This window comes from Salvia hispanica, chromosome 1, assembly GCF_029641045.1.
Source record: "Salvia hispanica isolate PSC_SH4W2 chromosome 1, Shi_PSC_v1, whole genome shotgun sequence".
NCBI classification, from domain to species: Eukaryota; Viridiplantae; Streptophyta; class Magnoliopsida; order Lamiales; family Lamiaceae; genus Salvia; species Salvia hispanica.
The window spans coordinates 6,221,384-6,237,889 of record NC_142692.1 but is presented as its reverse complement, the minus strand read 5'-3'; the positions used below and the strand labels follow the sequence as shown (position 1 = coordinate 6,237,889).

General features: G+C 35.4%; 2 protein-coding genes across 5 annotated transcripts; one reads left to right on the top strand and one right to left on the bottom strand.

The window, feature by feature from the left end:
* Positions 1-1,334: 1,334 nt before the first annotated feature.
* On the top strand, positions 1,335-5,517 carry LOC125224081 (F-box protein At4g00755). Of its 4 annotated transcripts, none has more exons than XM_048127428.2 (7): positions 1,335-1,480; positions 1,571-1,658; positions 1,953-2,130; positions 3,746-4,168; positions 4,279-4,451; positions 4,806-4,924; positions 5,028-5,517. In XM_048127428.2, the coding sequence occupies exons 3-7, from the start codon at positions 1,965-1,967 to the stop codon at positions 5,320-5,322; spliced, it is 1,176 nt and encodes a 391-aa protein (XP_047983385.1). In that variant the 5' UTR covers positions 1,335-1,480; positions 1,571-1,658; positions 1,953-1,964; the 3' UTR covers positions 5,323-5,517. The 4 variants fall into 4 exon arrangements, with proteins under 4 accessions (XP_047983385.1, XP_047983388.1, XP_047983386.1 ...); XM_048127429.2 differs by having other exon boundaries at positions 1,352-1,480; positions 1,571-1,586; XM_048127431.2 differs by lacking the exon at positions 1,571-1,658 and having other exon boundaries at positions 1,337-1,480.
* Positions 5,518-10,183: 4,666 nt separating this feature from the next.
* Positions 10,184-13,815, bottom strand: LOC125222924 (uncharacterized). Its single transcript, XM_048125815.2, has 3 exons — positions 13,477-13,815; positions 12,942-13,024; positions 10,184-12,040 (listed from the first exon to the last, which is right to left on the bottom strand). Exon 3 carries the CDS (start codon positions 12,011-12,013, stop codon positions 10,331-10,333), a length of 1,683 nt encoding a protein of 560 aa, XP_047981772.1. The 5' UTR covers positions 12,014-12,040; positions 12,942-13,024; positions 13,477-13,815; the 3' UTR covers positions 10,184-10,330.
* Between the last annotated feature and the right edge of the window lie 2,691 nt (positions 13,816-16,506).

The following is a 16,506-nucleotide window of genomic DNA, read 5'->3' as shown; positions in this document are numbered from 1 at the left end:
TAATCACTTTATTCTCAAAGTAATTACTAGTAATATTTTATCATTTTGATCCGTTTAAAAAATAGTCTAGTTCTCATTCTTATTTCTAAAAATAATCTTATCTCATTTTTTCCTTCTCTCTTCTATTTTACACACTTTTTATTAGAGATGTCAATCGGGCCGGCTCACCGAGTTTTGGGCCAACCCTATTTAAATTACGGGTCAATTGGATGCGGACTAATTGGGTTGTGTTTTTTTCAGATTATAAAAGTTCAACCATAACCATAAAAGCTCGGGTTTCGGGCTAACCCATCGGTTAATCGGGTAGCTACCGATAACATTAACATGCGATCAATCCAATATATAATAATAAAAATAAGTCATATTTAAAAATGTAAAATATTTAATTATAATAAATTTGAGATATATGCTTAAACTCAAACATAAACATGATCAAATACTAATATATGAGATTTATGCAAAATAAAACATAAACATCAAGAAACTTTAAAGCATGTTTTAGAAATTTAATATATTTATTTTAGTGAATTTGAAGTTTCTAATTTATTTATCTATTATTATGTTAATAAAAATTTAATATATAATTTATATATTTAATATGTAAAATTGAAAGTTATTTTTTAGTAATCTTTATTATAAAATAACCAATGGAGTGTCGAATTAGAGTTAAACAAATAGAACGATAGAAATTTTATCAGATTTTCGGACTACTCCATCGGGTTTTCAGATCTGGCCCTAACGAATTGCGGGTTAATCGGACTGTAATTTTATTGGGCTAGAAATTTTCAGCCCTAACCCTTTAAATTTAGCGGATTATTCGGGCCGATTCATGAATTGGGGGCTACATTGACATTCCTACTTTTTATACTATGTGGCAGTCATATTTTATACTACTATACTAGTAGTAGTACATTTGTATCATTCTACCTCCATTTAACCAATTAGACACTAAAACATGTTTTATTTATAACTAATAGTACTATTTTTCATGTAGATGGAAGGAGTAATTTTATTGGTGAGAGATCTAACTACTATATACTCCATCATCCATTGTAAAAAAATAGAACTTTTATCATTTTAGTCCGATCTCCCAAATTAATCAATTTCCATTTCTAGTACTCAATTCTTTTCTTCTAATGAAATAACCCTTTTCTTCACCAAAGTTATTCAATCACTTTTTTTTAGAATGAGATAAAGACTAGAGTATTTCATACATCTAGGAAAAAGTGTATCACTATTTATTAATGAAATGCTTTAAAAAAATATTTCTTTTTAGTTTATAGAACTTTATAGTAGTCAAAATAATGGTGAAAAATTAATTAAAGCGTCTTACTTAGCCAGACTGATTCCTACAGAATTTCATCATAGGCCAGAAAACTCCAGTCCAATCTCATTCCATCCTCTCTCTCTCTCTCTGGCTATACATACAAAATATACGCGCGCAATAATTGTATATTTTGATGGCTTCTTTCTTGTCAAGGTGGAGTACTCCATTATTCTTTCCGTGCTCTTGATCAATGCCCAATTTATCTGTATTTTGGGGTCTTAATTTTCCTATTTTCTGTTTTAGGTGCGAGCGATAAGGGGTGAGAGACAATTCGTTACGATTGGGTGATGCTAAGATTTGTCTTTGCCTTCGGAAACATTTTTCAATTTAGGTTTTTTATCTTTTTCGTTTCATCTTTTTTTTAGCTAGCTCAATTTGATGAATTCGTTTATCTTTGTCCCCCTTCTGTTTATATGTCTCAGATTTTCCTTTGGTAGCTGAATTCTGTTTCAGTTTTAGGTTGTATTGCAGAAATTTGAAACTTGAAGTTGAAAAAAAGATAGTTTTACTGTATTTCATTTTCACCTAAATTGGGGCATTTCTCTTCCGATTACCCTTTTACAGCTGGATTTGAATGATACTTGTGCTTGGAAGATGTAATTCTCACAATTATATGTGGTTGCAGCCTGAGCTTTTGATGATCTGCAGCTGGTTAGAATACATGGATCGCCAAAAAACGGAGAATCCAAATAGTTTTCTTGACTGGCTTGAGACAGATGTCTCCCTTCATGTTATGAGTTTGTTAGATGACCCGGCTGATATAGCTACTGTCTCTGCTGTCTCGCGTCATTGGCGCCAATTTGGTTAGTGAAACAAGTTGATACTCTTTTTTATTTCCCTGCAGTTGATACTTGCACTTTATGTGCTCACTTCATGCAACCTAAAACTACTGATACAGAGAAGTCGCTCCCTAGCCTTATAGCATAGTCTTCGTGAAGTTGTAGATAATACTAACTAGTACTACTACATTTGGTATTGAATTTGGGTAATGCACATATATGCATGTTGAATATGGCACCTCGTTCACGTACTATTACTACCGTCATACCAGTGACCAATTACGGTTTACTTTCTTTGTTTCCATTTTGTGATGGGGATTAGACTTTAGATTATCTATGCGTGTGCCTTCATATTTACTTGGTTTTTGTAGTGGTAGGGAATTGGTGGTGTTTATTATATTGTGGTTACTGTTATTCTTCTTTTGTGCTGCTCGACAATGCGGTTTCTCTTCATGTTGCTCTGTCATATACTAATATAAGATCCTGTACGATATGTGGAGTGTCATCTTGCCAAGTACTCACGCGGGTAGTTTCATGAACTGCAGAGCTGATATAGAAGAATACAGTAACTTCTTTGATGTATCCTTTAAGCTAGAACAAATGTGACGTTATATACTGTTCTTAGCTCAATCATCTTTTCTACACTGTTAATGGTCACTGCAAACATTGGTAGCCCAACAGCATTATCCCAAATGGCCAAAAGTCTTACCCACCTAGTAAATTTTAGAATGTCATATCAACAAATAACTGGAAAGGATTCAAGGATGAACTGGGACTGCCTTGCTTAAAAGTTGACAAAATCACAAGCGTGCTTGATTACTGAATATACGGTGAAGCTAAGCTCTACCACCCGCAAACCATTCTTTAATTAAAAAGCAAAGATCAATCTTTCCATCCAAATAGTACTTTCTTTACCGGGTCATCTCAGTATAGCAAAGATAACTTTTACAATGATCTTTTATTCCACTGTACCTATGCACTTATGTCTCATTACCTTACAGTCACGAAGTAAAACTTTTGACGGAGAAAAATCTGAATTTGTTGCAATGCTTCATCTTCTCTTTAATTATAGTATTTATGAATATCACGAGTAAGTTGTTATTTGTAATTCTCTTTTTGTAGTTTAGTGCCATCCTCCTGTACTTGTATCTTGTAGATCTGTCCAATATTTATGTTATGTTACTAGCTATTTTTGCTCAGAGTAAGGATTTTTGACGGTGTAAGGAAGGAGAGGCCATCCACTGTTATTTGTATTTCATATATTTTCTTACCAACCAATCAAATTCTACTGATTACTAATCCTCGCTAGCTCCACATATAACCAGTAGGCTAATAGAGTCAAGAGTTCCTGTTACCAAGATTTATTTCTTTTATTTCATAAGAAATTGTGTTTCATCCTAAAGAATAAAAGTTTTTTCAAAAAACATTCACCTAAATGACTTTCAAATCCACCGGTGGAAATAATATTGAATCCTGGAATCGTTTCCAGTTAAATCAATCAATCACCTTGACCTTTTGTGATCAACTAATCCCTTTGAGGTGTTATTTAATACCTTTTCATAGTGGCGGTGATAATGAAAATGAAAAAAAGGAAAGAGCTTTATGAGTAAATAATGCATGGTGTTATTTCCTTTTCCAGTGATTGCAAATGGGCTTGCAAAACAGCTGTGCTTAAAAAAGTTCCCGCAGCTCTCTGGTGTTGTGGAAGTAGTGAATGGAACTGAAGGAACAACGGATTCAGTTGCAGTCAATGCCAGTAATGCTGTCGAATGGGCGGTCCTCAAGAGAGACCACTGGGCTTATGCATCTCTACTTCAGGCCATCCTGAAATCGAAGGTTTCACCAAAGGATTGCATAGCAAAAGCAGTAAGTGCATCTAGCACCGACAATTATCCAGACGAAAGTGTTGTTAATACATTGAATCCAAGGGACAGATTCATTCGGAGAGCTTCGTACTGGTCAAGTAAAGGACAAAGTAATCCTGACGTGCCGGAGACGTTAGTTTATAAACTAAGTGCAGGAATTTGGGTTGTTACTGAAGTCGATATTCAACCATTTGAAGGTTTGCTCGACCTTAATTCGTTCTCTCCCTTCTCTTAACACTCCGAACTTGGATTTCAACTTTTTCTGTAGAGTTTCTGACAATTTTCCTATGATACATTGTCTGTTCAGCTTTTTTCCAGATGGGAAAACCCATATACTCTGCCAAATTTGTAAGATTCAGAATGGGCCATCTGAAATCCCCAAGAGAGATAGGAGACGACCTCCAATGTTTACCATTGCAGAAACCTGATGATGACAAGTTTGTATGGACTTACACTTCTCCACAATTTCCCATGACACAGGTTATCCTCTTTTTTTCTTTTAATTAGGAATGAAGTAAATATTCTTACACATTTCCTGGAATGAATCTGTTGAGTATTATATCAACCATGGTAGTTCAACTTGAAGACAGTTCTCATTAGAAGTAACTGGAGAAAAAAAAATGAAGAAATAGGCGCTTTAAGTGGAAATGCAATCAAATCTCAATATTTTTGCCAGTTCACTGAGATTACAAATACCAATTATGTTTCGACATCCCTTTTGTTTAATTTATAGGCTAGTAAAGTTCTATCGGTACCAAGTGCCGTGTCTCCATTGACAAAAAGGATAATCATGTTGGGGTGCTCATAGTTGATAGCGGTCTTTATTTGATACAGGAGAATTGCTTGCAGCCGTTCAAGCTACCAGAGCCGGTCCTCTGCGTTGGTGGATATATGCAGATTGAACTGTTGGGTAGGGTCCAGAGGCAGGAAATCGATGGATTATTCTATATATGGTTAGTCGTTCGTACTTACATTTACCATATGGATCTTTCTATTGAGTGAAGATAGCAAGAACATGCATTTGATGCAATATGGCGTGCGTCTCTAATGATGTAGTGTGTGCTACGTTCGGGTTCTTGGGCGTCCTCTATTCCCTGCATTCGACATGGAGATTCTGGAGCCAAATGGGGAGCTTTTGCTCAAGTTTTACCCCAAGAATCTCAACTGTGTGCTGCAAAACTCGTCGCGGGATGAGATCCCTGAACTACGCCACCTTGAAGAGAAGATGTTGTGGGATCGAATAGGTCTGCTGGAGGATTTGTTGCGCGGGATACAACAAGGGCCTAACCATGCCTTGGCTTTGGAAGAAGATGACGACGAGGATGGCATGGATGCCGAACTTGTTCCCTAATTTTCTGATGCTAAACCGCTCTTCTTTTTCTGTTTTCGGCTGTGTAGATGATTAAGCTTTTGATGCACTTGGTATTCTTGTCAATGAGCATGTATATTGAGTGGCTTCTAATATGTTATCTAGAACCACTCTATCTTCTGAAGAAATAAAACTATAAGAACAATATAATTAAATATAAGTCGCTTTCAAACGCAATCTTTTGAACGTGGTTTCTTCGTTTGATCATAACAGTATAAGAACAGTCACGTTTTTTTTGAGCAATAATACTTTTTTAGAGCTCATGTTATAATTTGCTTTCCTTTGAAATTACTTCTTCCTCAGTTCCAGATAATTATAGTGTGGAGTAGAGACCATGAGTTTTCTTTGTATTGTGTTAAATAATTGAACATTGGATTTTTGATATATAGTATTTAATATGAATGGAGTTTAAAATATGACAGAAATCTGTGTAAGGTTTTCCTGATCATGACTTCCAACACAAATTTAAGAATCTTGTCCATAGAAGTTGCTCTATTAAAATGATCGTTCTTATGAATGAAAAAAAAATCAAATTTATAGTGATACTTCTAATAACTACTCCCTTCGTCTGCCAATAAATGTCCCAATTTTGATCGGTGCAAGTTTTAAAAAATTGTTTAATTTTATTAAAAAAAGTGGGAAAAAAATTAGTGGAAGGTGAGTTATACTTTTATATATTCCATTAGTTTTTTAATAAAATGTATGTTGAATGAGTCCGTAGAATGTGGAGTTTCACTTATAAAAAAAAGATAAAAGTAAAATAAAACATTTATTGACGGACAACGAAAAAGAGTACAAATTGACCGTCATAAAGTTTATAGTTATTCTAAAAAAGTTACTGCTTTAATACAATAAAAATTACTTATCATTTATAACTAGCTAAAAAACGAGATAGTACTTTATAAAATATTAGTATAAATTTTAGGATTTTGATCAAAACAAGAATTGATCTTAATACAAAATGCATAGCAAATTCTGATTACTTTCTCTATCCTGATAAATAGGCATGTCAAAATGGATATCGGGTATTGAATACCCGATATCCAAACCCGAAAAAGTCGGATAATTGGATACCTGAAACCCGATTTTTCAGGTATCGTATCGGGATCGGGTAGTGAGAATTTTGGATTATCGGGTATCGGGTTACCCGATATCCGATCGGGTATACCCGAATTATCCGATTTATCCAATTTTTTTTCTAAAATTAATAAATTACTTTTTATTATAATTAAATATAATTTAATTTCTTAACTACAATTTAATTAATACTTAATAGTTAGTGTATAAGATATGTAATTTAATTTTTTAATTATATTTTAATTTCATTGACTTGTGATATTTTGAATTTTTGATTATATTATTGTTAGATCTTGATTCTTATGAATTATTAAATTGTGAATTTACAAAGGATGAATGTTTGAACTTATGAATTTTGATGGTTATTGACTTATTGTGGATGGATAAAAGATGTAAATATGTATAAATGAATTTTGTAATTTTCAAAGTTTGTAGTTATTTTCTTTTAAATTCGAACTATTACAAGAATTTTGTATTCCTATAAATTTGTAGTTATTTTCTCTTAAATTCGAGCTACTATAAAAATTTTGTATTTCTAAAAGTTTGTAGTTATTTTTACTTGAATACTAGTACTTCAACTTTGTATTGAACTTGAATTAAATAATATTAAATAAATTCTAAAACTTTGTAGCTAATTTTCAAAAAAAAAAAAAAAAAAAAATCAAAATCGCAATTGGGACTGGATACCCGAGTCGAGTATCCGAGTACCCGAAATCAAATTCGGGTCGGGTATCGGGTTACCCGATACCCGATAATCCAAAATAGCGTCAATCTACATTTGGACTAGATGATCGTGGTATATTCATTTTATCTAAACCGATTCCCAGTAAGTGGGAAATAATGAATTAAAATTGGTCATAATTACGATTTATAAAGGATATATGAGATGAAATCAAAGGATTAATTAGAGTGTTAATATCCCACATTGATTGTTAAAGACTTATTAAACATGTACTCCCTCCGTCTACGAATAGGAGTCCCGATTTTTCATTTTAGTCCGTCCGCAAATAGGAGTCCCGGTTCACTTTTACCATAAATGGTAATAGGGTCTCACCTTCCACTAACTCATTCAACTCACATTCATTTAAAACTAATTTATACAAGTGAGACTCATATTCCACTAACTTTTTTTCACCCACGTTTCTTAACATTTTTTAAAACTCATGTCGTCCACAAATGAGACTCCCAATGGCGGACGGAAGGAGTATTAAGTAAAGTTATTACATGTAATCATTGTAGTGAACCAAGATGGGCAGTAAAGCCCACACGCACGCCATTGCATGCCTCGCCGCGTGGTCATGTGCTTTGGTTCTTGACAACTGGTCTTTGGGCATGGTCGGTCATGTGCCTTGGTTCTTGACAATTGGTCTTTGGGCGTGGTCGGACGGCTAGATACGAAGTCGTTTTATTTTTTGGACGACAAGTGAGAACTTTTAAAAGTTATGCATGTTTTAGAAAATCCAAATATTTTTGGAATCAATATAAAAATGAAGATCGGGTAAAGAAAAATAACTAAAAAATCTAGAAACCAAATTTTGATTGGCCAAAGAGTATTCTAAAATAAATTTTTAGTGTGTTCATCACAATTGCGTATAATATAAAGAAATCTACAGAGTTAATGATTAATGATCAAGGTCTTTGTATAAAATGAGTTCTAGCGAAAATGATCCAAAATATTACTAAAAGCTGAAACCAATTACAATACGTAAAACATTTTTCTGCTCCATATATTGATAGTGATATGTCATAACTAATATATTAAAGTGAAAATAATTAGATAATCATGAACAAGTAAAAGCAGGTACAGTTCATGCTAAAATTATTTTTATACATAAATAAAAGATTTAACTAATATATTGAAATGAAAATAATTATAATCACGAAAGAGTAGATAATTATGAATCAGTAAAAGCTATACAGTTAGTGCTAATATTATTTTTATACATAATATGTCACTCCCGATCAATGTTATACATGATGACTATATGCATGGTTCTAGGTTATAATTTTGAAAGCTAGTCATGACTCGTATTTTAAAATTGATTTTGTTTATTTAACTTCCCAACAATAGTACGTGATAAGTCGAGTTCGAGCCCTCTTGACATTAGTTGTAATTACCTCCTTTTAATAGGAGTTTATTTGTAATTTCCTCTTTTACGTAGGAGTTTTTTTTTTTAAAAAAAATGGTTAGAAGCTCATCAGTAAAACTAAGCTAATCATAACCGATATATTTCTATGACAATTTCTAAAATAGTCTTTCCATTCATTGATACTTTGCAATTTTCTGTGTTGGCTTGTCCCAAACTAATTACCCTAATTCTATTTTTATTAAGAATTAAGATATTTAATTAATATATTATTATTAATTAAATAAATATATTAATTAAATGTTTCTTCGTTATATTTAAAATACTAATTTAATTACACTAGAAAGTCAATCAAAAGTTTACAACTAAAAAAAATTCAATTAATATATACTCCCTCCGTCCCAGATAATTCAGGTCACTTTGACCGGGCACAGGTTTTAAGAATTGTAATGAAAAGTGGGTTGAAAAAGTTAGTGGAATGTGAGTCCTACTTTCATATATTAGTTTAATAATAAAATGTGAGTAGAAATGAATTAGTGGAATATAAGGTCCACTACCAAAAATGGTAAAAATGAAGTGGGACAAATTATGTGGGACGTACTGAAATAGAAAACTGGGACGAATTATCTGGGACGGAGAGAGTATATATTATGGGGGTTGTGATCTATTGAGAACTTTTAGCCTAATTGAGAATTGAGATCCATTTTCAGCCACTCATTTTTATTAAATGAGAGGGTCTAGAATTTGCCACATGGAAAATATTTTTAGTTAATTAATTATGAAAGGAAAGAATGGTAATTTCATGGTACATTTTATTCAATAAATAATTTTTTTAATTTAAATTTTTTTAATCTTTTTTTTGTCAACTACACACATAATAATGTCAACTATGTGTACAATGTATGTCAACTACATATACAATTCATGTCAACTACACACATATAATGTCAACTATATATACAATTCATGTCAACTACATACATATTATGATACATTCCATGTCAACTACATATACAATTCATGTCAACTATACACATATAATTTCAACTATGTATACAATCTATGTCAATTACATGTCAATAATATAGGTCGTTGACATGAAAATATTTGTTGTTGACATTAATTATTTGTAAAATGTTGTTGTTGAGATAATAGTTGACATAAATAATGTTTGCTGTTGACATCGTAGTTGACATAATGTCTCTATAGTTGATATCGCGCGAAATTTGAGAATGAGTGCTGAAAATACTCTTAGTTTTCAATTAGGCTTAAAAATCTCAACCTAACACGACTCTATATTATGAAGTGTATACTGGGGACAAAAGTAAATAGCCAGCCAGCAATTACAAACTTCCTCTAATGTAAGCATAAACTTTGTGGCGCCAGGCAGCTAAAAACCTAACTGTCTTAATTAAGCATAAAAGCAATTACAATAAATTATCGGCTCATAAATCACTATAAATGTACACAAATTCAGTAAAAGGTTAGATAAGAATTCTAAATTTAGAAAAATAAATGTGACAAACATAAATATACTCTTTATCAATTTATATTTGTCCCAACTGCCCGTGTTTCTGTACAACCAAGCTCAAAGTAATGTCAAGTAAAAGTTGCTTGAACTCAGCGAGTCAACACGAACACAACAAGAGCACGACTAATACACAGCAAGGGCCAAGGGATGATAGGAGGATTATTGTTAATACCATTTCATGGAATGGGTAAATTTGTTTCATTTAGAGAATGAAACATAACATTTTACATCACAAGTTTTTCAAAAATACACTTCCATTTTACAGTAACAAGAAACATTAGGAGGGCTATGTATCCTACTTCCTGCTGAACAGAGTCCTGAGTTTACCTCGCTCTAGACGTTCTAGAAGCTTCTTCGCGCCCGGCACATCCATCTCCGACAGCTTCTTGAGGTACCCGATCGCCCCATACGAGGCCATCAGCTTCTTGCACTTCTTACTCGATGAGAGTAGGGTAAGGCACGAGACCGCGTATTTCTTGGCCGTGTTGTGAGGGCTGGGATCGAGCAACGCCACCAAGTTCGGCACGCTCTTGTCGTCTCTCTTGACTAGACGGCAGTTGTCGGAAACAGTCATCAAGCTAGAAACCGCCTGCGCTGCAACCTCCCTCGCGTTGTTGGCCTTGGCCTCCATCATTTTCACGAGCAACGGGATGCACCCGGCCTCACCCACCGAGCTTTTCATTGCTGCTGAAGTGCAGATTCGACAGATTGCTGCTGCCGCTGCCTGCTGAGCCCCAATGGATCCGGCCTCGAGCACGTGGAGCAGCCGGGGCAGAAGCCCTAGCGAGATCAATACCTCCATCGGCACTAAACCAACCAAGTTTCTCAGTGCACCAACTGCGGATTCTTGAGGCAATGGACCGTCCAGATAGGCGAGCAGGCTTCGTATCCCGCCTTCTGAGATAACCGATCTTTTCAAATCATCGTTGCTCGAAGTGAGATTCTGCAGGCATTCAGCTGCATACTCCTTTGATCCCAAAAGGATCCCACAGTCAAGAAGATTGATCATCACCTTCACAATCCCTTCCTCCGCGAGCGCTTGCCTCGTCTCTGGCACAGCGGATACATTCTTGAGCGTGCAGGCTGCAGCAGACTGTGAAACGCAGTCGCCACTACGACATATGTCAATCAACGGCCTCACCCCGCCATGGCCAACGATGGAGCGAGCCGTCTCAGACGACATTGACAGCCTCTGCAGGGCAATGGTGGCCTTCTCCTTCCCCACACTGCTCCCGGACTCCATCAGCCTTATCAGAGGTGGGAGGACGCCTTCTGAGACGAGCCAGCTCTCACAGGTATCCGACTCTGCCAGCGAGCAGATGACAGTGACCGTCTTCTCCCTGATCCGAGGTGAAGTGGCGGTCAGCAAATGGATCAATGCTCCAATATTGCTTCTTCCAATCACGGCCAACACACTCTTCTCGTCGTCCTTCATCACCTCCACGAGGCTGTCGAGCGCCTTGTGCTTCGCCTCCAAATGGCCAATCTGGAGGCGGGCGAGCAGCTCCTTCAAGTTGCCATGAACTGCAGCCTCCGGCTCAGCACAACTACTTGTTGCAGCAGACTGGAATGACACCTCCCCTAGCACCCCAGTCTTGATCAACAGCCCACAATCGCGCAGATTCAAGTCCAGTCTCCCAGAAACCGCATCAAGATCACTCTGCATCCGAAGCTTTCCTTCATATTTCTCCCTCACACACAAATCTGCCAACTGAATCACATCTTTCAGCGTCTTCGACACGGCCTGCAGCTGCTCCTTGCACAGAGCATTCTTTGAAAAGCAAGGATGGCTGGATAGATCAGAAAGGCGTGATGGCACTTGCTCCAGTTTCGAAATGATCACCTTCCACCTCCCCGGGAACCCCTTCACCTCCCTCGCCTTCCCCAATGCCCTCGGGACGAGCCCTTGAGCACACGAGAGCCATTCTTCAGTCGACAAACCGTCAACCACAGAGCTTTCTCCACCACCATCAACCATGATTGCTAGTCAAGCTATCACCAAGCACTGAAACACAGTAAAAACATTCAAGAAAACATCGATATTCGAAGAATCACAGATGATTGGATGCAAATTGTGAACCAGATCTTTCTAGGGTAGCTCCTCAAATGAGCAATAATGTTTAAAAAATGAGAGATGTGGACAAGTTGCAACTTGCAATCATATAAGATTATATTATACATCACTTCAAATTAAAAAACACAGCAATAAATTCATGGGAAGAAGTGGGACTAAATTAGGGGATACAAGAATCTTGCATGATCACAAAATCCTCATTTACTGAAAATGAGAGGCGACAGATAGTAACAAAGTACCTACTGAAGCCCACACAAGAGACCCCTCACAGAAAGAGATGCTTTTGTTAAGGTTGGGATCATTATTTCACACGAAGACATAATGATTTTTTTACTACTAATACCTTAAATAAGAGGTAAGTATACAATGAAACCAATGAAAGAGAAACTCTACCAACAGCCATCCAATAAAAGTAGATGATCTATATGACCAATATGCCCTCAGCACTTGATGTTTTGGTTAAAGAAATTGCAACAAGACAAACATAAAAGGGGGAGAATTATCAGAAAGAATGTAGCTTTACTTTTCAACTAGTAAACCTAAGTATATTTTTCAAGAGATTAGGATTAGCTTAGAGGGCATACAATTGTGAGGCTAAAATTATGTGGGGAGGCCCACAAGGCAGGCCCACAAGGCCACAAACATAACTTCCAAGAAATGGGAAAATTTCGATCTCCACAGTTGTATTCGATAGGGGAAAAAGACTACTTGGCTTTGAAGAGACGATATGTGTCTCCATCTCCAGTTGTACATACATGTATATCAAGAAAGTAGAATTAAACAAATAAATTTGATGCAATAAATACACATATGATGTAATGACATTGGCTACCTCAATTTGCTTTTGTCTTTTGCCTACCATTCAAGGCACTCAACACTTTTTTCAGCCATCAGGACACAGTTTCTCTACTTTTTCTGCAAGCAAAAATCACACTCAGGAAATAATTCAAGAAGCATGCAGCAGAATTTGAGGTCTGAAAAATTTAAGGAAGCCCCAAATAAGGATACGAAAAGAAAATCAAAGAATCTCTTTTTTTGCAGTTTGTTTCCTTGGCATATCAGCCTTGAAACAATACAGCTTAAAGAGCAAAACTTTATTTGGAGGATTCCTTCTCTTTTTCTCTCTAGTAAAAGAGAGAGGGAGAGATGAGTGAAAGCAATACACAAAATTATGCCAAGAATGAGAATTGATCCCAGAGTTCATTCAGAATCTTTAAAGGTGTAAAATTTCCTCTGGAAACAGAATCTATAGTCTCTTAAATTCAGCTTTGAATCAATAAAGAAGAGAATCTCGCAACCACCTGACCCACAGCATCAAAACACACACTCAAGCAGAAAAAAAAGCAAGAATCTGAGAAAGTTTCTACCTTTGTTCTGTGCACAAAAAATTAGTAGTAGAAGATGAAAGGGTCGAGTAGACTAGTGTTGGTGGCAATGAGAGAAGTTAAAATAATATTGAAATGAAGGAGGAGAAGCCAGCAAAGCGCAATGGAGTCAACTAAGTCCCTCAATTTGAATACAGCATTTTGAAAAATGGAATGTTAAAGTAATTGGGGCTTTAATGGAAACCGACAAAATGCCCAGGAAGAGAACAACGGCTACGGTTCAAAATACCAAACAATAGGAGGAGTAATTCAAAATCAAAACACACTCTCTCTCTCTCTCTCTCTCTGTCGTGGAAGGAGATATTTCCAGAATTGACTCCCAACGTTTCTCTCTCTCTGGAAAATGGAAAATACTGTATTTTAGTGGACAACTGAATATGGTGCGTGAGCTGTGTGGGGTTGGGGCGATCGGACGGTCAGGATTCGACGAGCGAAACACTGAATCTGACCGTTGAGGACTTTATTTTTCGATTGAAATTTGAATATGCTACGGTGGTGGATGAGCTGACGTGGACTGCCACGTAGGCGTCGCGGCGTGCTGTAATTCGTTGCGCTTTTTTCTACTGCACGTGCAGTGAGGTGGACCTTGTCTGACTGACGTGAAAGACGGGTTTGCCCTCCACAGTAGTACTCCCTCCGTCCTCCTTAAGATCACACCATTTTCTTTTTAGTTTGTCTCAACTAAGATGATACGTTTCCCTTTTTAGAAACTTTTTCTCTCCAATTAATACACCCAACCACTTTTTCTCACTCATATTAAAATATTCATCTTTCTTTCTCTCTCTATTTTAATACTTCCACTAGGGATGTCAATTCAACCCGAAATCTGTGGGCCGGCTCGAACAACCTGGTAATATGAGCGGGTTAGGGCTATAATTTTATTACCCGAATACAAAACGGGCTAAACGGGTTGGTCTGAATGGGTTGGCGGGTTAAACGGGTTGGCCCGAACGGATTGCGGGTCGGCCCGATGGGTAGTGAGTTTTAATTATAAAATATTACTCCCTCCGTCCCGCTTAAGATGACACGTTTTCCTTTTTAGTTTGTCCCAACTAAGATGACACATTTCCTTTTTTAGTAACCTTCTCTCTCCAATTAATGCACTCAACCACTTTTTCTCACTCCTATTAAAATATTCATCTATCTTTATCTCTCTATTTAATACTTACACTCACCTTCTCTCTCTCCAATTAAACACTTTAACCAATAACTCCTAAAATCCCGTGCCGGCTAAGCAATGTGTCATCTTAGCCGGGACGGAGGGAGTATGTTTTAGGGGGTTTTTTTATATTTTTGAATCCTCAATCTTCATTCTACACAATCATTAGTCTTATTCAATCTTCATTCTACACTTTTTCACTCGATCCCATAATATCAGCTTTCAAGTTCCATCTCAACTCATTATTGGACCGTTCCATCATCTGTCACTAGTGTCTTACCACCACCAAAGCCAATCAAGACAAAATTAAGAACTAACCCATCAAAATCTTAATATATTTATCATTTTAATAATGATTCATGTAAGATATGATTTTTAATTTTCATAAAGAATTAGTTACGAACAATGTCATAATAATGACACGAACACAAACTTTAATTTATATTGTAGTTGACCGAGATGAAAGGCTTCTTTTCAAGTACTTATTGAAGATTTTTTTTTTTTAAATTTGAAGATTTTATATAATTCTAAACTAAAAAGAAAAAAAGTAGTATCTAAAATTTTAAATCATTTTATAGAAGAAAATTTTGATACAAGAGATTATTTTCGAAAGCTTATAGGCTCAAATAGCCCGATGGGTTAGCCCAAAACCCGACGGGTTAGGGTTGAAAATTTATGACCCAAAAACTCCATAACCCGAATGGCCCGTACCCAAATAGCCCGGCGACCCGAGTGGGTTAGCCCGAACCCGAGCGGGTTAGCCCGATTGACATCCCTAACTTCCACCCACATTTTCTCTCTCCAATTAAACACTTTAACTCATAACTCCTAAGATCCCGTGCTGGCCAAGATATGTGTCATCTTAGACGGGACGGAGGGAGTAATAGATAATGACAAATAAAGAGTAGTGATTTGTGGTTCATTAGTCTTTTTGTTGTAAGTTTAGATCTCTGGATTAAATATGTATCGTGTTTGTTTAATGTGATTGAATTTCAAATTTTAATTTTTGATAAAATTTATTTACTAATTCACCGCCATCCTCCTTCAACCGATATATTTATGATATTTAGTTATAATAACTGATTAGTATCTCACTCTCCTCTTCCTATATTTTAATACGCAAATGTTAAAAGAAATTGGTGGAAAAAATATACTCCATCCGTCCACCAATAAACTTCTTATTTTATCATTTTCATCCATCCACCAATAAACTTCTCATTTATTTCTTACTATTTTTAGCAATAGACCTCATATTCCACTAAACTTATGCCGGTCAGAACTCCCCTTTTATTGAGGGATGGAGTGAGTAGTAAAATGTAGATCTATTTTTATGCGTATAATTAATTTTATAGTAAAATGTTTATATAATGAAGTTAATAAAACAGAGAGTCTATGTATCACTTATATTAAAAATAAACTACAATTTTTTATTAGGGAGAAACTGAAAAAGAAAAACAAGATTCCTAATGGAAGACGGAAGAGAATAATAATAAATAACTATGTTTTCAAAATGATTCTCTTGGAATATAAATTAAGAAAAAATAATTTATTAAGTTAAATTAAAAGATAATAAAAATAAAGAGTGAAAATAGTTATATAGTAACAATAATGAATAATATATTCAATTATCTATTTTATCAAGCATATAAAGAAAACACCCCTTAGAGTTCAATTTCTAAGTTTTCAATTTCTTTCTTATGCGAATCTTAAATTCCCTAGTTATATAGAAGTATTTCTATAACAAGGAGCAATTTGGTAAGATAGAAACTCAATCTACTTTTGAGTTATATAATTTGAAATGTATATTGTTATTATATTTTATTTATTTATTTATCTGTTTTATCAAATTATTT